Genomic DNA, 22,734 nt, shown 5'->3' with positions numbered 1-22,734 from the left:
TGCCATGTTGGAAAATAACGAAAATAAAAAAAACTAAGGTTTAATAGAAAGATTGCAGTGCTTCGTGAAAATCCGCGCTCAGATTGCAAATCTATCAAATTTATATATTTCTTAGAGAGCAATATAGAGATAAAGGGAAAATGTGCAAAAAATTTCATACAAATCCATTCGGTAGTTCCATTCGGTAGTTACATATATTTTTGATGACCAGTCAATGAATGAATGAGTGGTATTTAATACATAGATTATAGACTATAGTATACCACTTCATCATTTCTATCAGACAAGCATTGTGAGGATTTCTGCTTTTCAAATTCTGTCCAGTTTGAGATATAATATAGGCTATAAACTTTCACATTCCTCATTGCAAATTAACTAATGTTTTAAAATAAAAAGGCACACAAAGCTTAAATTCCAGTTATATAATTGAATTGTTTTCAGGTAGTATAAATAAAAACAATAAATACTTCTAGATAAGAAAGAATCAGCCTAGAGTTCAGGCTAACAGTTTTTGATCAGTGTTCAAGAGTTTGATCTACCCAATCATGTAGTGTGTCATTCATTTGATCAATAAAGTTCCAGTGTGAATGGTATACTTCACAACACAACTGCACTGAATGTATAATTAAGAAAGAAGTTAAGTGACGTTCCCCTTTCAGACCTTACAAATCTATAGGGCGGATGATCTGTTTCTGTTAATGAGGTAAATGAGGGTGTCATGTGGCCAGCACAACGAGCAACTGCCTTTTACGTCTCCTCACCTACTGTCAAGCACCCATTAGAGCACTTTCAAATTAGCCTATCAAGTATAGTTTTTTCTTTAGATGACAGCTTGAAAGGCACACAGCTAAATCTACATTTTTTTTTCTCTTGCGTATATTTAAAACTCAACAGGAAAAAAAAAAAGGAGAAAAAATATTTTTTAAAAAAGGCACGCTATAGTCATATCTTTTTATATTGAAGAGTGAAAAATTGTACATGTTAAAAACAATATATAGTTGCTTTTGTTCTCTTTAGGTATAACCAGTGCTTTTTTTGTGACGGTATGCACCCATACAGCATATCAGCACCTTTTTCAATGTGGGGAAAAATTAATTATTACTTTTCTTTATTTTAACATTTATTATTAATTTATTCGTAATTAAAAGTTACTCAATCCATCACTGAGTACTCCATCAACCTTTTTACAAAAAAAGCACTGGGTATAACAAAGTAGAAAGATTACAACTAATGCTGTATAACCATGCGAAATACCAGACTCTTTCTCAATCTTTGTCAGGCTCTAACCCAATACCTTATTAATACTATTATGTGTAAGTTAGCTTGTATATAGTAGGGACAGAGGCTTTAAAAGAGTGCATATGTAGTTTACAATACTTTTGGCTAAATAAATGTTATACAATATGTAAATCAATTATATAACAAACTCAAATAAAAATTATTGTAATTATATTAAGTTATTAAAAAGATCATTCATCCTGAAAATGATAGGAAAAAAATTACAAAAATATATAACATGAATGCCTTAGCTATATATAAATAATTATACATAGTTCATATATGTACATTTACAATCAGAAATTGGAAATTAACAACACAAAGGCTTGCAGATATCAAGAGAGCAAGCCAGTGGCCTTGAGAATACTAGAAGGTCAACTTGTCTGCTGTAAGGCCAACACTTTGTTGAACTCTTTCCACAGTGTAGGGAGAAACTGATGAGAACAAAATAAAATGAAAGATTAAGATCAATATAAATATTGAAGATTTTGCTTTAAAAATTCTATAGGAACAGTAAACACATTTTTTTTTATTAAAACATGCAGTTAATATTACAGTCAACATTAAAAAAATTTTTTTTTTATATAACCAAAACATTAGATATTTCTCAGAAATAAGAGTTAATTATTGGCTGTCATGGGAAATGCAGCCATTTTTTTAAATATAAATTTAAAAACTTAATGCTGGCTTCAACAAAAAAATCACTGAAACTCTTAAAATATTTAAACATGTGCCAGGTCAGAGTGAGGAATTTGATTTATTTTTACTTCCAAAGGGAATTAGATAACATAAAGATCTTTTATTACTGTGGTCACTGGTTTAACTTATAGATTATGGATATTTCTCAACAAAATATTTTCCTTCCCTTTCAGACATGATAATTTAATAAAACTATCATTAAATAAAAACTATCTGATAAAAAAAAACTTTTCGCATGTAAATTATGAGTGAGTCTTGTGTGAATGTACATTTTGGTTTTCTATAGTTATAATGTTTTGTTTGGTGTAATGCACAAACTGTAAGTCAAATTTCCTTATGGAGAATAAAGATTAGTATTATCATTATTATATAATTTTTTTTTCTTGTTAACATAAGAACAAAAAAAAAGCAGTATTGTGCTAGTAAATCATGAACATTTTCAAAGATCTAGACTTGTTGAACCAAAAGTAAAACTAGACCTATTTCCACTAGTTAAACAGTTCAAAACATCACTTAAAAAATCTAGACTTGTTGAACATGGGTTAAAAGCCTAAATCTGTATCTGTTAAATAACTAAGTGCTTCATTTCATTGTAACCATGTCCCTGCTTGTGTTTTAAAAAAAATTCAATATTTACCAGATGGAATGTAGTCATTTGCTCCAAAAAGATCTTTGCGGGCTGAATGCACTGCTAGTTTATTGGCCAAAAGAGCACCAACAGCTAAAGAGATGGTTGGCTCACCTACGCCTAAGAGGATACAAATAAAGTTTACAAATGACTTAATTTGCACTCAAAAAGTACAATATTTCTCAATGAATTACAATGTTAATTGGCTATCATCAAAGTTACCTTTTGAGCTTCGGATGCCAGAAGGATTGGGTGTGTCTGGCAAAAGATAGATTCTCCAGTCTATGGGAATGTCTTTAGTGGTAGGTGGTTTGTACTCCTTCAATGAAATAACAATGTCATTAGAGAAACATATAAATGTAGGCCCTAATATTGCTGTCTGGTCATGCCGTATGCCCGCTGGGCTGTCTTTTTTGGTCATCTTGAAGGACCCGGGTTCATACCCTGCCTGCTGCCTTCCCCCATCATCCCTTGGGAGGTTTGCACTAGGAAGTAGATTATTTTCAACTCTGAAGGGATATCTAATACATGCAAAACATTTTACAAATATTTTAAAGTAATGTAGCTCAGAGTCTTAGAGCACCATACTTAAATTAGAACAAGAATTTGTTACATTCTTTATCTGGAGATTTATTTCTTGCTAAGTAACATATTAATCCAATTCTCAACATAAAAATAAATGTATTTGAAATATTTTATTTAAAGTGATTAACTTAAACAGAAAACAATTACCTGTTGAATAATAATATCGAAATAAAGCTTAATAATATTTTTAAAATATGAAATAAAAATTTTCAATAAATAAAAAACTGTATTACTGCATAAGGATGAAGTTTTATCCAAGGAGATATATATATAAAGAAGGTTAAGTTGAGACCCATTAGTAACATACCCATGTCCCATCATTTAGAATCCTGCCAGTTTGTCCATCAAATATAATGTCTTCAGACAAATAACATCCTAGGCCCATGACAAAAGCTCCTTCAGCTTGACCAATGTCAATTGTTGGGTTGAGGCTATTAAAAACATTTAAGGGAGAAAAACAGCAGAACTTAAAAAATAAAATGATACTATTTCATGATTCAAATCTTCATTTTAGTTTTATACAGTAATAAATGAAATGACAGCTGCCCAGCTCAATGACCAAACAAATTTACTTTCCACTGAATATATCAAGTTACCATTTGTGTTAGGTAATCTCTGGGATTTCTTACCGATCCTCCCTAATCCTCTAACTAGAGATGCTAAGTTTGGTAATGAAGTATTTCAGCACAGTCACCCAGTCCCATAAATGTTTTGACATTGCAAGGAGATTAGGTTTCCATTAAAAAATATCAAATAATTAGAAAAATTTAACTGTTACAAGAATACATAATATAATCACTCCAAAAAGATCAATTTCCTAATGATACAGAAGATATACATTTAAAATTTTAAAAAAAGCTTTAACTTTATTTTATTTTTAATAAATCAATTCTTTTCTTATGAAGCTGATGATGGTTTATAATTTTTCCTTTTAATTATTTCTCCCAATGCTTCATTATTGCAAGGAATGAGCATTGCATAATCAAATTCTTCTATTAGCATAAGACTGAACAAAATGTTTACTGTATGTCTATCTATTTACTCAACTCTATACTGAATACAAAGAAACATTTTTGAGTTGAGAGCATAATTTCAGTTGAAGCTGTGTTTGTGTTAAAAAAAAGTCGTAAGCCAAATTTAGTTTTAAAATGATTTAGAAAAATTATAATGGTCAAATCAGAGTTTTCACTGTGAGGCCAATTAGGTAGTTTGTTATTTTCCAAAAAAATATACATAAACTGTCGAAATTCTAGAAAATTATTAAAGCCATTTTTTTTAAATATCCTTCACCCAGTTTCCAGTCAGTTTTTAACTTTTTTATTCCTGTACCAATGAAAAGTTTGCAAACTGATAGGAATCATTGTAAAAACAATATTTTAACTTAAGACCATTTTACAAACATTAAAATGTAAAATAATCTACAAGCATATATACCTTTCACCAAAATCAGCCATTAAATCAACTCTTCTAATCTGTGACTCGCCAGTTAGAACATCCACCTCAGTTTCTATTACAGCAGCGCAGTAAGTATAGTATTGCAAAGTTTTACGACCAGCTGGTAAAGAAAAGCTGAAAAATAATTGATGGAAACACCTTAGCTGAAATATTTGATATTTTTTTACAGGTTATAAAACTACTAACTAATTAGACATATATTTAAACATTTCCAGGTATATGAATAGCCGCAAATAGTTTATATAGTATTACAGTTTATAAAACCACTAAATTCTTGTTACTTTTGCCCTAGCACTAATTGAACATAGATTTAAACAATTTTAAGCTATATGGTTCCTGAACAAACATTTTTGTTTCTTATTCATTGTGGGCAAATATAGCAGGATGGTTATAGTAATGGGGAATATTGAATTAAGAATAATAGTAATGTGAATTGTTTATTGTTTTCTTGTTTAAGTTTTAAAAGTTTCTCTAAAATGAAGATTATCATGTCTATGTCCTAGTCTAAAGCTCCTGCTGGATGACAGCAAGCAGGGTTGAAACTATGATGTACGTCTTATCTTATCTTATAGATTACAGACATTACTTTTTCATAGGCCTTTCTTTAACAATTAAAAAAATAATTAATTGCAGTTGTCCAGCTGATTATTTTGAAAGCTAATTACTCTCAATTATGATGCTCATTTAGAGAGAGTGTATCTGTTGCACTTTGGTCCTCTTAAGTTTAAATAGATTTTCATTATTGATCAATATTTTAAACAATTATCTCCTTTTTGCAGTTTTGAGGAAAAACATTAAACATAGTTAAGGTTAAGTTCCCCTTTCAAACCTTGTGATCTATGGGGCAGAAGGTAATCTGCTTCTGTGGCCCATGGTTAATCATCAATGAGGCTGTCATAAGGCCAGCATGATAAACCAACAGACTTTACTTTTCCCCAACTAAAGTCAGGTCCCCATTAGAGTTATCACCAGGATTCAAACCTGAAACCCTTAAGTTTGGAAGGTAAGCCACCATGCTCCATTCAACCAAAGGTAGCAACCATTTCATTGTTGTTGTTTTTTAATTAGATCGTCTTTCAATAATCAAGTAAATATACACACAATTGACTCAGTGCTGATGTGCCAAATTATTTATCAAGACTTAAGTAATAGAAACAATAAAACAGCTTGACTTCAACTTACCTGTAATGTGCATTCAGATTGATTCTGTTTTGCACACATTTTACACACAACTCTTTCCAGCTGGCATCTGGAAACTTTTCTCTGATTGGCTGCATTCTCGCTTTCAGAATATTACTTGCTTCAATAGCTGACTAGACAGACATATAAAAGAGGTAATATTTATACAAGTTAAAGTAATAATAAATTATATTCTATACTTTTGACGAAAGGTTACAACTTACAGAAATGAATTATCTTCATTCTTAATAGATCAGTGTTTTTTATTTAAGATAAATTCAAAAGAATTCAATAGCTACAAGTGTTACTGCTTGGGACCCTTCAACTCAAGAAGACATTTTGAATGTTCACATTTGATAAGTAATAACTAAGAGATGATAAGACCAAGAGATGCCCCAGGACAGAGGACAACAAAAGTAGTTTTAATGAATAAAACCTGAGTCATAACTTACTAAAGCCAAATCAAAACTCAGCAAAATACTCAGACACAAAAATAAAATCACATTTATTATTCTGTATGCTAATAATATTTTGTATAAATGCTATCTCTTTCTAAGTGCCATAAGAGCATAGTACGGGTAGCCTGAATCAAGTCCAAGTCTCTAATTATTAACATGCACAACTAGATTAGCACATGGATAACATAGGATGTAATCATCTGTTTAGAAGGAACATATGTAAAATCTTTTATGTAGTGTAGAATTTTTTTAAATCTGGAATTTCTATGCACACAGTTTGTTTTTTTAAAACCAGTGCATTTGTTTTTAAACCTTTCAAAAACATTTATTATCAGATAGTATTTGGTATTAAAATATTTTTAAAAAAATTGTCTCCCTTGAAATAGAAGCGTATAATTTTGGTTGTCTTTAATGAGTTATAATTATACTTTTTAATGCTCTTTCATGAGAAGTTTTAATGATGAATGCCTTTGAAAAATATGTGTCATCAATTAGGCCCACTGGGTTTGACATTAGAGTTTATCAACATCAATATTCGTTTCTATTTGGTAAAGTAAAAATTTACATGCCTGCATTGCCATTTCACTGGACACACTGGCTCCAGACACATTATTGTTTGGTGTAACAATATTCTGATTTGGTCTGACTTTGATCAGGTCAATGGGCACCCCCAAGATATATGCCACACCTTGAATCACCTGATACAAATATAAATAAGAAAGTCTTGTACAGCAATAAGTGAACTTAATCAAACAATACCCATTTATCATAACAGTTAGGAACTATTCACTGATATAAACAACCTTAGTATAAAGACCTTGACCCATCTCTACACCTCCTTGACAAATGACCACAGTGCCGTCCCTTCCATAGATGGAAACATTTGCTGCTTGTCCAGTGCCAAACCAGTTCATATCATACTTGCATGAAGTCATAGTTATGCCCCTTTTCTTCCAAAGATTTTCCTGTAATACATTTTTAACTCACGATTTATATCATTTTTTTTTAACTTGAAATCTAAACATTTAAACCCAGTCATAATATAGATAGGCACTCTCGCAATATTATAATTTTTTTTTAATAATATGAGTAACAGTCTAATGTAATGTAAGATGTGGAAAATATACAACTTTAAAAGTAGACTACAAAATACCATTTTTTTTTTGGTAATGCAATGAATTATGAACTTGTATGTTTATTCTTTCAACTGTTTTATGGGTAGCTGTAAAATGGAAAGCATATTCAAGGGGTCAGTTGAGATATAAAGATACCCTCTAGAGCACCCTCAAAGGAGGGCAGAATCCAAACCCCTAGTCTTACTGTGGTGTCAATATTGTTGAAAAAAGGCCAAGAAATTCAGAGCATAAACAGACAGTTCAGAAATAAACCTAAACTAGCTGTGAACTGAATGTAATAAGCTCTTCAAAACAAAAAAATTAAACTCTTCAGCCAATTTAAAGTTTATAGGAAATGAGATTCTGCTCTTGTTCAGCCATAAAGGAGAAGCTTATCTTATTATTATTACTGTTAAATGCAGATGTGGGATCTATCTAATTGGCTTTAACATGTCTCCTTTGACACTAATCTGAATATGTTTAGTGCCAGCAATGTCTTTTCTTAAAGTTTTTTTTAATACAAAACCTGATTGAAAGCATCCACAATTCTCATTCTTCCTTCCACCTCTGCAATGTCTTTAAGACGTCGCCACAAATCTCTAATAGTGCACTGAGACATCAGTTCATCATTCAAATCAATCTGTAAAATAAAATATGGTTAGAGTAAAAACCATAAAGCATGGCATGGTTTAAATATTTTAATCTATGCTGGTTTTTACATGTAGAATATTTTTATTATAGACCTTTAGTGTTATTGTGAGCTAAACTTTATGGTTAAATTGAAGACACTGTATTAAATTGTGTTGTTTTTTTTTAAAGTTAGAGTTACCATTTCAATAAAAACAGTAAAATGTTTATAATTAAATATTTGAATGCAAGAACATTGACCTGGTCTTTCTCATACAAATTGAGTTCCTTCACAAGGATGGGATGCCTGTCTATTGCTTTAGCCACATGTTCCATTATAGTTTCAATAATAAGTGAAGCTGGTATTGAGCCTGCACCCAAAAAAAATAAAATAACATATTTAAAGGAGTACATTGAAAAAACAAAAAAAAACATTTATGGCAGAAGGGAGGAGGAGAGTAACAGTAACATCAAGCAGAGTATGATATAGAGAGTAACAGTAACATCAAGCAGAGTATGATATAGAGAGTAACAGTAACATCAAGCAGAGTATGATATAGAGAGTAACAGTAACATCAAGCAGAGTATGATATAGAGAGTCACAGTAACATCAAGCAGAGTATGATATAGAGAGTCACAGTAACATCAAGCAGAGTATGATATAGAGAGTCACAGTAAAATCAAGCAGAGTATGATATAGAGAGTCACAGTAAAATCAAGCAGAGTATGATATAGAGAGTCACAGTAACATCAAGCAGAGTATGATATAGAGAGTCACAGTAAAATCAAGCAGAGTATGATATAGAGAGTCACAGTAACATCAAGCAGAGTATGATATAGAGAGTAACAGTAACATCAAGCAGAGTATGATATAGAGAGTCACAGTAACATCAAGCAGAGTATGATATAGAGAGTAACAGTAACATCAAGCAGAGTATGATATAGAGAGTCACAGTAACATCAAGCAGAGTATGATATAGAGAGTCAGAGGCAGTGCTTTTCAAAGAGGGCTCTATATCTGTATTTTTTAAAACAGAATTAATGATTGCTTGACTTGTAAATGACATTATTTGATATAAGTTTTGTTGACTTAAAGTCCACCATGTTTCTCATTTACAAGTTTTTCTTTCTCGATTACTACAAAAACCAGGTCTGTGGGGACACATTTTAGCTTAGTAAACAATTACACAAACTATTTACTAGAAGAGGTTAAGACACTGTCACAATCAAGTCAATTAGTAAAATGGAATAGTATTGTTTGTTTTATTTGTTTTCCTAGGTTCTGGTGTTCTTCAGATTTGAAGATAATTACATCCTAGCCCAAAACCTCCCGCAGGATGACAGGGGATGGCAGTGGGTGGCAGTGGGCAGGGTTCGAATACAGGAACATTGAGACCACAGAATGACAGTCCAGAGTGCATACCATATGACCAGGCAGCCATCTTGCTAATAGTGGACATGACAAAGCATATGTTATAGTAAAATCTTGAATCAAGAGTCAGAAGAATTAATCCAATTGGAGAGTTGTCTTGTGTGAAAGATTAGAGGATAATCAAGATAGGAAGCTTACCATGGGTTAAGCTAGAAATTCTATAAATATTTAATCTACTCTTAATCTACTTGTCTTATATTTTTATGTTTATAAGTAAATCAAAGCTGAATCCCCTATAGATTACTTCTTTAGAGAAACAGATTATCTTATTTTACAGACTGGATTGAAGTGGGGTCTTCTAATACATAGTGCTTGACAATTATACAGGATATGTGATCTAGCACTAATCTATCCCCTCAGAATTAGCCAATTATTAAAAGTTTCTCTAGATGGCTAACAAGTTGTGTAGCATGTATTCAAGATTGCTTACATTATTATTCAGGTTTGTAATAGTTATTTTTTTTTTAAAGAAAGATTTTAACCAATGATCTTAATACTTCTATATCAATAACAAAAACTTGCAAAATTTAGAAACTACATTTAAAAATCAAAGCTTATTGGCTTATATAATGGAACGTAACCACATTACTGTTATATCTCTCCATACTACAAGATTTGCTTCTCTTTTTCTATAGAAAACAAAATTAATTAATTACCACTATTTAATTAACTAATTGGTCAATTTTTGTTATTGATTCATGTGCTGTCACTGACAATGAATAATTGTGCAAATTTTCAACTTGATCTGAGAATGGGAAGTGGGATAAAGAACAAGATTTGTACCAGACAGACAGAGTGAGTTGTGGGAAGCATGGTCGAGAGGCCAAGTGCGCTTGAACTTGGCTTGTCTTGGCTACCTATAAGGGGGCTCAAGGTTTGACACCCAACTCAGGCAGAGTTGTGTTTACTGAGCGCCAAAAGGCAGCACGGAAAATCAACTCCTAGATACCCCCTCCCCCCCACTGGTCCAGAAATGAGATTGGACGTCCACAAAAGCGCTCTGAGCATGCTATAAGCATGAAAGTAGTGCTATATAAAAGCTATAATAATAATATAAGCTTTTTAAAAACAACTGGTTTAAATATAATACAGAATCTGAATACATTACCAGGGCCTCTGACTGGGGATATATTTTGCTTGTCAGTTTTCAAAAGATGCACCCGTATATGCCAGTTAGGAACATAATAGCCTGAAATAAAGTTTCAAGTTTTTTAGTCAAGCAAAAACTATTTTGATATTAACAGAAAAGAAATCTGTACAGAAAAAAGACATAAAATATACTCACACATGTCCATGCTTTTAGCTATCAACACAAAGTCAGATGTTCTTCCATCATTGTGGCCGACTTCTCCATACAAATCCATATCAATGACTTGAATATTACCATCATTACTGAATCCAACCTACAACAGAAAAATGAAGAAGCTCAGTTATAAGAAATAACTTTTAGGGGACAACTAAAAAGTGGTTGTTTTTGTAGTGAGGTGGGATATTTCTTCAAGTTGCACCAGCCGCCTCAATAGTCACATAACCTTTTCCCCTTAGATGGCGTCATGTGCCCACGCTTAAAAAGGTAAAACAACATGGACACTGTCCATTCTACTGGCATCTCTTGTCACTGTAGAAACTATAAGTTACTGGACCTACTTCACCTCCCCTTTTTGTGGCTTGTTCTACACCATGTGTTTTTTGTATGGCTCCAGGTCTTTAGTGTACAATAAACAGATCTAAATCGGCCTACGAGTTGCCTTCATCATTTATTTCTTCTGTGCCAAACCCAACACATTGTGACTAGCATTGTGACTAGCATTTTATCTTTTACATACCTTTTACATACCTTATATTTAGTTATAATATTTGGTCTTTTGCCACAAAGTCTCATATTAGTTGACAGATCAAGAGCAATGCGCACTGGCCTGAACAGAAACAAAAAAATTCCCTTTTAATCACTAACATAAAAGACAGCAAAAGAAAGGGGCTTAAGTTAGCCTTGAACTTATTTACAGTTGGATTTTAATTTGATTGGATGTCAACTACTTCTGGAAGTTGGCGCCTAGCTCTCAAATGGTTAATGGAGTTGCTCAGATATTATGACATCAAAGATTCTCTAAATATGCTGGAAAAAACGTGGACTGAGGCAAATCTTAGATTCTGAGTAAATTTAATTTACTTTTTGAATCTATTAGATTTTAATTGTTGATTGTATTCCAAAGATATAATAATGCTTGCTGATTAGATAAATGTACGTGCTAATTTAAAGTAGATCATCTTCTGTGCTTCATAAATTTGAAAGTTTTATTGGCTCTACAAGAGAATAAAAAATCTGCTAAAATCTACCATCACACTTGGGAATATTTAATAAAGAAAAGACTGCATTAGACCGTCCATCATTTTTTTTTCTTCAATTTATTTTTAGAATAAGATATAATTTTTTTAAAGTTATTTATCTGAGAGAAATAAAACCAATTAGACTGAACTCACTTTCCAGTGAGATAAGCCGCAAGTGTACAGGCAGTGGATGTTGAACATGAGTCCCAAGCCTTGCCACCAAAACCTCCACCAAGACGAGGCACAGTCACATTGACACTGCACAAAGTTTAAATTTGAGCCATTAAAATTTTATTTTCTGGTAATATCCTTATGTTAAAGTAACTTCAGTGTAAAAATAGATTGACCACAAAGTCAGGCTTACTAATTCATGGGCTTTCCAATGACGTTAGCAGCAGCATGTTGGTTCAAGTCAGCTGATTGTGTCGAGGCATAGAGATCAATGCCGTCCTCAGAGGGAACTGCCAATGACACCTGCAAAGTTTAATATCAACAATTAAAACTCTTTTTAGTAAAAGTTAATTAGCAATCTCTTGTGCCTCAATAGAATTCATATAACTAACAAGGGATGACTGTCTTAAAGGTGACATATTTATATTAACACAAAGTCTTTTATTTTACATAACAATAAATATAAAAATACAAATCTTACATGTGTCTCCAAAAAGAAATGATATTGGGCTCCCATTCTACATTCACCTTCAACTATTTTGTCAACTGTCTTGAAAGCATCTATTCATTGAAGTAAAATAAAACCCCCTTATCAATTATGTTAGTCTGTTCTCTACTGTTATATTATGAAAAGGCTTGGACAGTTTCGTTAAAGTTTAAAATATTTATTAGGAAATTATAAGATTTAAATAATAGTATTGGTTTTCTTACTTTCTGGGTCACCCAAACATACATCTGGTACTTTAGAATCAAACTTATAGTTCAAGGACATGCTGTCATCCAGACTTAAGACAGGTTTACGTAGGTCAGTGTAAGTAGCCTTCACTTTCTTCACTGCATTGAAGGCCTGTACCTGAGTTTCTGGTAACATAAAGATAAATCTTGCTAGAACTTTTAGGATAATAATAAGGCTTGTCTTTGAGTCTGAAGATTAATGAGGAATGCAGTATTTCCCATGGCTATGCATCCTCCAGCTGGGACATATTTTGCTACATCTAACACCGGCATAAGCATTGTCCGCCATAGCTTATTGGTTAAAAATGCATGTAACCTAATAAGCAAAAGAAACTATAATCTCTTAAATTTATAAACAAGGCTTTGACACTAGCTCTGCATAAGCAAAGAATACATGATTTTATATGGTTCTGAAGATATACAGGACATGAATACAGGACAGAACCTCTGATAGCTTACCTGCCACGATCAATCCAATTGACTGTCCAGCAAAATATATTTCCTTTGAGGCAAATAACTATGAAAGAGTGAATAAAATGGCATTTAAATATATCTGACTCAGTAAAGATAAAATGAATACATTTCGTTAGGGTAAATTAGGTACTATTATTAAATTTTTAAAATATCAGTTTTCAGAATGAGGAATCTTTATTTTAAGAAATTCTCTTGAAGTAAGAGATGATGGGATATGTTAAATGGCAGACGTGAGATTGGTAAAACAATGTCTATAATTGTATTTTTTTGTTTCTGTTCAGGCCAGTGCGCATTGCTCTTGATCTGTCAACTAATATGAGACTTTGTGGCAATTGTATTGTATAGCAGATGTATTATATAACAAAAGCAGATGTATTGTCATTGTAAGGGTGAAGACTTTTTTCATTTTAGAAAAGGAGAATTAATGTGAAGTATTCTATATTTTGTGCAATGCGATGTATTTTTACATCAAATGGTGCATTATAAAAAAAAGTGTAATAAAAGTGCTGTACAAGTCCTTGAATGAAAACAAGATAATTTTCATTCATTATAAAAACTCCAAAACCCTCAAAATCCAAATTGTAGTATCCAATATGCTGATAGTTACTTTTTAAAACAAATTTTCAGAGCTTGTTAAGATGAAATTTAGCACTAAAGTGGTCATATTTTATTAGTCTATAGCTTTCCAACCTCTTCAGACTTGAAGTTAAATCCTGGACCTAAGGGCAGGTAATCATTAACTCCTCCTTCTGGATATCTTTTGCAGAGAAAAATGCAACAACACCTGGCATAGACTGAAATATAATAAAATATTTTAATTTGTTTTCTAAATTGTTTGCTTGTTTAAAATGTTTTACATGTTTCGGATGTTCCTTCAGATTTGAAGATAAATACATCCTAGCCCAAACAATCTACAGGGCGACCGGGGATGGCTGCAGGCAGGGTAAGAACCCGTGTCATTGAGATCACCAAACAACAATCCAGAGTGCAAACTGCAATACCAAGCAGTTATCTTAAAATCTCTAAACGAAAGTTTTGTTGCCCTTTGTGGGATAAGTTACTTCATAATTTTATGTAACTATTCATTCATTGTTTCTTTCCAATTATACTTAGACAACAGTTAATTTTTTTAGTCTCACCAGTGCTTCTGAAGCATCAATGGAGACTAGTGTAGCTGGACCAACATCAGACAAAACAAAGGCAGCATGTAATTCATTCTTGAAAGCTGGCATGTCATTGATGAATACTGCCTCCCCAGATGCCTAGACCAAAAGATTCAAACATAATTTCTTTTCAATGTATCTTCACCATACTTTACATTTTATAAATGTTGAATTGTCAATTTCAGAAGTGCTTTCATTATTTCTTTACCCAAACCTTCTGCCAGATGTCAGGGGATGGCAGAGGGAAATATTCAAAGTTGGGTCTTTCATGATGCCAGTCAGGAGCCATATATTTATAAGTAGAATGCCTGAACAGGAGATTCAATCTTCATTAAGCTTACCATTCAATAGGCTTGAATATATGGGTAAGCTCCACTTCATCTGTTCTAATCATCACTTTGTCCTAAAGATGTTGGCTACTTATTAGTACTGGTACATAAGAATTTATTACATCACATAATAAGTATTGAGTATTGGTAGAACATCATATCGAACGGCCAAAAGATAAAACTCATTTCCACTATTATAACCATTGCAACAAAATAAATAGCAAAATAAATTCTATATACTTTGAGTAGAACTATTTTGATACTATTACAGTTTAAATGCATTTAGATTGAATAGACCTACCTGTAATGGTGCTGTTATTTTAGGCATGGCCTGTTTTAAGGGGAGCTCAGTCTTAATTTCTTGGTATGTCTGTAAACCTGATGAGATTGGACGATGGATGTTTTCTGGCCCTGACCTTAGTTTAGGATTGCTTGGATTGTATATCCCCAACAAAACCTACAGTACATTGAAAATAAAACAGCTCATCAGATGATAAAATATTCTTATTATTCAATTATTTATGCAACAAAGTTCCTCTATTTCTGATTAAGAAAGAACTTATCCTTGATTTGAACCAATTTTCGCAGTGCATTTAATGCACAATTTTATTCCAATGTATTTAAAAATTGTTTTTGTTTGTTTTGTTTTTGTTGATGTTTTGCAATTGAATAAGAATATAATTATCCAACATAAATTTTTTTTCTTCAAAGCAAAAACATTTGAAAAACATTTATTTTATTTGGTTTACATGTTAAGAAGTAAATTTTAAAATGTTTAGTTTGCTAAATAATATAACGATAGGAACCAAACTACAACTAAATATGCTGTTAAACAAAAACTTCTCATTTACAGAGATTAAGACAAAACTCATTTTATACTACTACCTTGTAGAACTCATTTTATAATATTACCTTGTAGAGCAATGATATAGATAAATCTTTCCTATATTTTGGAGAAGATAGTACTTGATCATATTCAGGATTCAATTCATTGGACAGTATGGTTAGTGCCTCTATTGGTAATAAAAAGATTCAGTAACTAGTCAAATGCAAATAATAAAACATAAATGTTAAGTTAACATTCATCTCTACAATAAAGAAAAAAATTGTACAGACTCATTTTTTGATAATTATTACTAATGAATATTTGATACAAATATAATCAAATCAATACAATGTAGCTGATTTGTTATTATTTTACTATTAGCATTACTGTAAAAGAAAGAAGACTTTTTAAAAATATTCAAATTGATAAGTATTTGTGTACAAACTGGGAGGTCATATCAAATTTTGAGTTCATATGTACATATAAATTTAAATAAAATACAAGTAAAGGAAGAGAATATTAACTTCATCAAAAGTGTTTGCAATATTTAAAGGGAATTTGGTGGCAAACTTTAAATCTAATTTTTTTCCAGTTTTTTAATGTCATCATCATTTATTCCTTGGTTTCATATTTTGTTTTTATTGCGTGTTAAACAGACAAAAAGATTCATGGACCAGCATGCTATTTTATTTACTGTCAGGACTGACAGGTTTAACATAGTAAATATGAAACTAAATAGAGCAAATGTAAACTTAATATGATTTCATACATACTGACAGTAGCAAATAGAATCTTACTGAGTTTTAGATTAGTATTTTTAATGCATCAAATTGTGAACATTCTTAAAAGAAATCACAAGTTAGACAAGTACCTTGAACAATAGCATCAGATAATGTTTTGTTGGTTAGAAACTCTTCAGTCTTTAGTGCATGTTCCTGTTTAGAAGAGTACCAGAAAGAATGTCTACTAGGTTTAAAATAATGCCTTTTACATTAGTAGCTTGCAAACTACAGGGATTTGAAAAACACTCTTCAAAACATCAATGTTAACAAAGCTGGATATTTTATACTCTATTTTTTAATTGCCATTGTAACAAAGAAAAATATTTTTTATTTGAAGAACTGACTCAAATTTTACAAAGTCATAGCTCACAGTATCAGCATTAATTCCACCATAAACCAACGATGGTCTCCCCTTGATGTCACGCCCAACTGCTGGCAATCGGAAAGCAGCATTCACATAAGCATGAGCATTCTGGGATGGAAAAAATAAAGTTTTCACCAAAGGTCTATCAATAGTCATGAGTATGATTTTTAAGAAAAAACATTTAAAAAAAAAGTTTTTTTTAATGTCTACAACTTTCTTACTTGCCATCTTGGAGTTATTTTAAATGATCTGAAAACTTCATTTTCTGCCAGTTTGGGCAACTGAACAGCAACTATGACCTTTCCAGTCATGTTGACCTTTCTCAGGAAGTCCAACATTGTGTATGTTGCTGTTGTTGATGTGTCTGCATCTAATACAAACAATAGTGTAGGGAAATTAGAAACTTCATGTATTAGGACAAGAATAAATCCTGTACCAAAAACAAACATCCCAGTTTCTTTACTTATACCCATTGTTTTTTTTAAATGATATTTAACAAGGATTTGCATAACTTTGAAAGAAAAATAACTTGGCAGCCAATGACTATTAAAGGGAAATAACATGGCAGGGAATGAATATTAAAGGGAAATAACATGGCAATTAAAGGGAAATGAGAATCTTGTTAACTTACCAAAAATATCTACTTTTGCTCCCAATGCTTCCAACACAGTAAATATGTCAGAGGGGAAGTCTGGATGTTTATGCTTGATCATTAAGTTGCCAGCAATAGAACCAGCCTGTACAAGTTTCAACAAGAAACAGATCAGAGCAGAAAAGTTATTAGGGAACATATGTTCATGACATTTGTGCATGGAATATTAACTACATTCTTGGTCTTAAAAAATCATCCAAAACACACAGGAAAAAAGATTCACCTTATTAAACAACTGGAAAAATTAAAATCAAAATCAAAATTTAGGGGCATCTTGAGAATACGTAGCAGATCAAGATATAAGGCCAACATAATCCTAGCTTCTGGTAATATAGGTCCACTGTAAGCATGAAAATTTCTTCCAAAAACTGTTTACATGACAATAGGTACTTAAGTTATAGATTATATAATACAACTTTAAAATGCAATACAAAGGTTGCAAAATATATATTTTTTTAAAGAATTTTAAGTAACAATAAATGACTTACATTTCTGACCATGACATTGCCAATAAATTTGAGGTGTCTGACAACTGCTGAGAAATAATGGAATCCAGCTTTGTCTTGATCAGCTTTCAGTTTGTTCATAAGGTTGGTGAGGGAAGTGGCAGCACCAAATGTCACTCCAGCATCACTTAACTTTTGAGGTCATAATGAAAATAAAATCAATTTAATTATTGTATTTCATAAAGAAGGAAATAGAATGCAAAAGTCATATGAACTTCAAACTTATGAATTATCAGATAAAGTAGAGGGCCATAATTTAAAAAAAAATACAGCAGAAAAAAGCACCAGGGTCAATTATCGATTGATGCCACAGTGACATAAAATCAAACCAAAGAATATTGAAAGTTATTATGAAAACAATTCTGAAAATAAAAAAAAGATTTAAATAATTTTTAATATGATTATATGTCAGAAGTAAAGTGCTTGGCTTTAAAACCAAGGGGGTCCTGGTTTTAACTCTCTGTGAAGAATGGGATTTTAAATTTCAGGATTTTTAGGATGCACCTGAGTCCACACAACTCTAATATTTGGGGAAAAGTAAAAGTGGTTGGTTGTTATGTTGGCCACATCATAAACTTGTTAACAGTGGGCTACAGGAACAGGTCTTAAAGGAAACTTTTTGTTTCCTATATATCAATCATAAAGCATGAATTCTGAGGTCAAATAAACTCTAAGCTATTGGATTTTCATAAAATAAAGTAGATCATCTTTTAAGAAACAAAAGGAGACAATAAAAAGAAGCAGGTCTGACAATGTCCAGAACATGATCTGGTGACCTTCTTTTACAGTGCATTAAAATGATTTTTTTTTCAGTTGAGTTATTAGGTCTCTCATTTATCTAATTATTTTATCTGGCTTAAAATTAACCAATTAGTTATTCAATAAGTCAAAATTAATTTATTTTGTTTTATATGACAAATGTGCTAAACTAAAATGAGATAAGCCCTGCAATAATGAGATATATGGTGGCGATTGAATGGTGCTCTCCCCCTGACAAGCAAACACAGGTGGAAAACACCAAACAATAATCACCCACAGTTGGTGATTGCTTGTTTCAGCACTTTAACAGTTAAATGTTGTATTTTCACTGTTCAAACATCTTATTTGTACACCAGCTAATGAGCTATTTTTGAGATGAGTTTGTTCTTTGAATTTTTTCAAACACCCATTACAACAAAAATCAAATGACTTCACACTTTCTTTTCTCCATTTATTGAAAGGATTTACCTGATAGCAGTATATTTCTTCAACTCGATGTAAATCAATGTAGATATCAGAGGCCTCCTCATTTTTAAATATTCCTGAAATGGCAATGTCTCCTTTTGTTATTATGTAAGATATACATAACATAAACTTAACAAAAAATGTCTTCAATATTGAAGACTGATCTAGATTTAGTCCAAAATTAAAGTTTAATATATTAAAATTGATAGAAAAAAAAGGTAGATAAAATTTAAACCAGTAGATGTAATAGTATTAACATTAATAGTTTGGTAAAAAGGGAGATAAAAAAAAATACAAACCAGTTGAAGTATTGCCAAATATCATTTTGACTTTCTTGTTGACATTATCCTTCAATAATTTTCCTAAATCTTTCAAACTTGTTGGCCTGGGCGAGAAAATATTTTTTTCATGGTAAAGATTAACATTTATACTAATCACAATTGCATATTATGAAAAATGAAGGTGTACTGGTAACGAAACACAAAACAAAAATCAGCTAAACTTTAACTAGTTGAAACTCTACCTGTACCATCTGCTCCCATTGACCTCAATATCCAGATTTCTCTTACCACCTTTCTCTTCCTGGTGACCAGTGCAGGGCTCGCCAGTTCTAGGGCACAAATGTTTGTTCAAATCCTAAAATATAATCAAATAAGCAGGATATATAATATATAAAGCTTTTGAAACATTGATTTTACATGTCTATATGCTTTGGATATTGTACCTCAATATCAACAGGCTTAGCTCCTGGAATATTTCCATCAGTGGAGAAAGATTTCATGGCATCCAAAATAGATCTGTAGCCAGTACATCGACATATGTTTCCATCAAAATTGTCTTCAATCTCTTGAGTTGTGATGTTGGGGTTTTGATGAAGAAGGCTAGAATTTAGATAAAAAGAAAGGAACATTTTTTATTTTATTTGGGAAGAGAAATAAAATCTTTTAAGAACAAATTTTTTTTTATCATTCAAGTCAGTCAAAAAAAAAAAAAGTTAATCACTTAGTTTTAAATAATTTTGTTTTATATGAAAATTGTACTAATGGGAGATAAACCTTGCAATAAAGAAAAATATGGCATCAATTGAATGGTGCTCTCCTCTCCCAAAGCACATTCTGACAAACAAGCACTGCCGGCAAACATCAATCAATAATCACGCACAGTTCCTTCAATATAAGTGAGATTTTTTAAAAAGCATTTTTTACATTTATCTTTTTACTAGTTTAACAAATCCTCTATTTAAATTTCTTATTAAGTCTTTATGCTCTTAACCTTTCATCTTGCCACTGCACATGTATGACACAGACTGTTGACTAACTTACCCATAAATATTCATCCTCATGTTACTTTACATGTAACACTCTTCTTGTTTTTATTTCTAGTTTGATGTACAAATTATATAACTCTCCCTGTTCACTCTACCTGTTTATCACCTCTCAGTCTGCCACAGCACATGGTTGACATCAATATGTTCACTTACCCATACATATTCATCACCATGCCTGGAGTGCAGTAGCCACACTGGGTTCCATTAAACTTTGCTATTCTTTCTTGAATAGGATGAAAGCCAACTTTCTGACTGCCTATCCCTTCCACTGTGCTAATCTGCCAGTCATCAACTGCATACAGGGGAGTCAGGCACTAAAAATGATAGATTAATAATATATTTCAGATGCAATACCAAATCAATTTATACTATTATTTAAGTTTAAACCTAAAGTTGAACTAAGGATCTATGTAAATGGTATAATATGGAAGGAGAAAAAAATCTCATGCCTAAGAATATAAATTACAGATTTTTCTTCTAAGAAGCTAATTTGACAATGAACTACCCAGTACTCATAAGAAATAGTTAAGAGGTTCAGTACTAAAAATAAACAATTTCTAGATTATTAATAAGATTTGTTTAAACATAATTTTTGTTATGATCACTTCTGTCATTGAAAGACGAAACAATAAGTTACTATAATAGTTACCACAGCACAATGTATGGAAAGAAGCTTATGTCTTGGTAAAACAATTCCAGGCTTTATGCAATTATTATGCAAAAATGTTATTTCCATCAATATTTATGATTTTCAATGTCAATCTTTTCCCAAATATTACCTTTCCACTGCATAGCTTAAATGTCAGCAAGTTAAGAGAAAATGGTATGTTCAATAACTACTAGATATCTAAAGCAGTTGGAAAGGTACAGAACAAAACTGGCCAGCTTTGAGAGAAATGCCACTTCAATTGCTTACATTATAGAGTTAATATTTTACAATTAAGATTTATTACATTTAGTCTTTAGTTTTAAAGCAGAACTGTATGACATTTTTTTCTATATTGGAAATGTTCTACTGCTTATCAAAGATAATTATTCAATACAAGAAACTCTTTCAGTTTATTCGCTATCAATCAAAGCAATCTGAAGGAATTATTTCTCATACTGTTTAGTTCTAAAAGATATTTTCATCATCCTCATCTGTCCCTTTACTATTGTCATAGGGGTGCTGTGACAGTTCACATAACCAAATCCCTCAGCAGCTATTCTTAGTAGGATATCACGTAGGCAAATCCCTTCCTTTACATTGTCCAGCTAACTTTTGTTCTAGTCACCCTTTCTACATGCTCCTTGCACGGGCCCTTCACTCCTTCCCTTAAATATGTAAACTTTCTAAAATAATCAACTCACTGACTGCACACTGTATGTCTGAAGTTTGTCAGAGTCTGGCAGAAGGTGGCTCACAGTGACAGAGCAACAACCACAGCCTGCCTCTCGGCACATGACCTTGGTGCCTTTTAGACCTGCAACTTCTCTCAGGTACTCATTGAGAGAAGTAGTGAGACAAAGCTTTTGGGAAACTGTTTAAAATCATTAATGAATAAATAAAGCAAATATATTTATATTTATAATATAAACTGAACTAAGCTTTAAAAAGTAATTAAATAATCTTACTTCTATGGCTAGGCCTAATTAATCAATGCTAGCAATTAAAAATTGATAATTTTAACAAATAAACTTGACCTCAGGCTGATGCTATTTTCTAAAATTCCTTTGTTGGTTTCCTTTAGTGGTAAATAAATTATGGATCATCTCATAGAAATGAGTTACAGTAGTTCCCCCCCTCTCCACTCAGGAGATCTTTTCTTTCAATTATGAAAGATAGATTCAAGCTGTTTAAGCCAAATATAAACATGGAATAAATCTCAAACTTTTACTTTATTTAACATTGTTCCTGATAACAATCAGTGACATGTGGTTAATAAGAATTCAAATAAGCAAAATATTAAAAAATATTTTTTTTAACATTGCTCTCAATATTGCATTGTTTAACTCTCTTTTGTATATAAACAAAATCAATTAATTGCTACTAATTGGTTAACTTTATAAATTTTTGGATTGATTCATGAATTTTAATTGACTATGAATAATTGTGCGAAATTTCAACTTGATCTGAAAATGGCAAGTGGGAGAAAAAAATGTGTACAAGATTTGTGCTAGACAGACGGAGTGAGTTAAAAGTAAAGTTCCCAGTTCAGACCTTGCAATCTATGGGGCAGATGATGTAAAGAACGTCTGTATCTGTGGCCCACAGTTAACAAAGGTGTCATGTGACCAGCACAACAACCAACTGCCTTTACTTTTCCCCAACTAATGTCAGGTACTCAATAAGGCTGGGTGGACTCAGAGGCGCCTTAAAATCCCAAAATTCAACAGGATTTAAACCCAAAACCCTTG

The 22,734-nt window shown here is 31.8% G+C and overlaps 1 protein-coding gene across 1 annotated transcript; it reads right to left on the bottom strand.

Annotated features, from left to right (window-relative positions):
* Window positions 1–407: 407 nt before the first annotated feature.
* Window positions 408–21,780, bottom strand: LOC106059682 (uncharacterized). Its single transcript, XM_056021231.1, has 32 exons — window positions 21,688–21,780; window positions 20,491–20,651; window positions 19,735–19,891; window positions 19,534–19,646; window positions 19,310–19,395; window positions 19,014–19,087; window positions 17,769–17,918; window positions 17,260–17,365; window positions 16,850–16,998; window positions 16,635–16,736; window positions 16,354–16,417; window positions 15,569–15,669; window positions 14,958–15,113; window positions 14,304–14,426; window positions 13,150–13,207; window positions 12,667–12,816; window positions 12,437–12,516; window positions 12,149–12,258; window positions 11,938–12,042; window positions 11,294–11,372; window positions 10,742–10,859; window positions 10,565–10,645; window positions 8,286–8,395; window positions 7,924–8,037; window positions 7,086–7,247; window positions 6,848–6,980; window positions 5,828–5,954; window positions 4,625–4,759; window positions 3,498–3,621; window positions 2,828–2,924; window positions 2,615–2,725; window positions 408–1,712 (listed from the first exon to the last, which is right to left on the bottom strand). The coding sequence occupies exons 1-32, from the start codon at window positions 21,778–21,780 to the stop codon at window positions 1,645–1,647; spliced, it is 3,597 nt and encodes a 1,198-aa protein (XP_055877206.1). The 3' UTR covers window positions 408–1,644.
* Between the last annotated feature and the right edge of the window lie 954 nt (window positions 21,781–22,734).

The sequence above is a fragment of the Biomphalaria glabrata genome, chromosome 2 (genome assembly GCF_947242115.1).
Source record: "Biomphalaria glabrata chromosome 2, xgBioGlab47.1, whole genome shotgun sequence".
NCBI classification, from domain to species: Eukaryota; Metazoa; Mollusca; class Gastropoda; family Planorbidae; genus Biomphalaria; species Biomphalaria glabrata.
This window is presented reverse-complemented; position numbering and strand designations above follow the sequence as displayed.

What these genes read in the sequence shown, in the direction of transcription:
- LOC106059682 (XM_056021231.1), bottom strand. Translation starts at nt 21,780, where the DNA reads ATGTGCCGAGAGGCAGGCTGTGGTTGTTGCTCTGTCACTGTGAGCCAC. An exon ending in AAATAACAGCACCATTACAG is followed by an intron (nt 14,427 to 14,957) that starts GTAGGTCTATTC and finishes CTTTTGGTCTAG; the next exon opens with GCATCTGGGGAGGCAGTATT. An exon ending in ATGGCTGATTTTGGTGAAAG is followed by an intron (nt 3,622 to 4,624) that starts GTATATATGCTT and finishes TGTTTTTAATAG; the next exon opens with CCTCAACCCAACAATTGACA.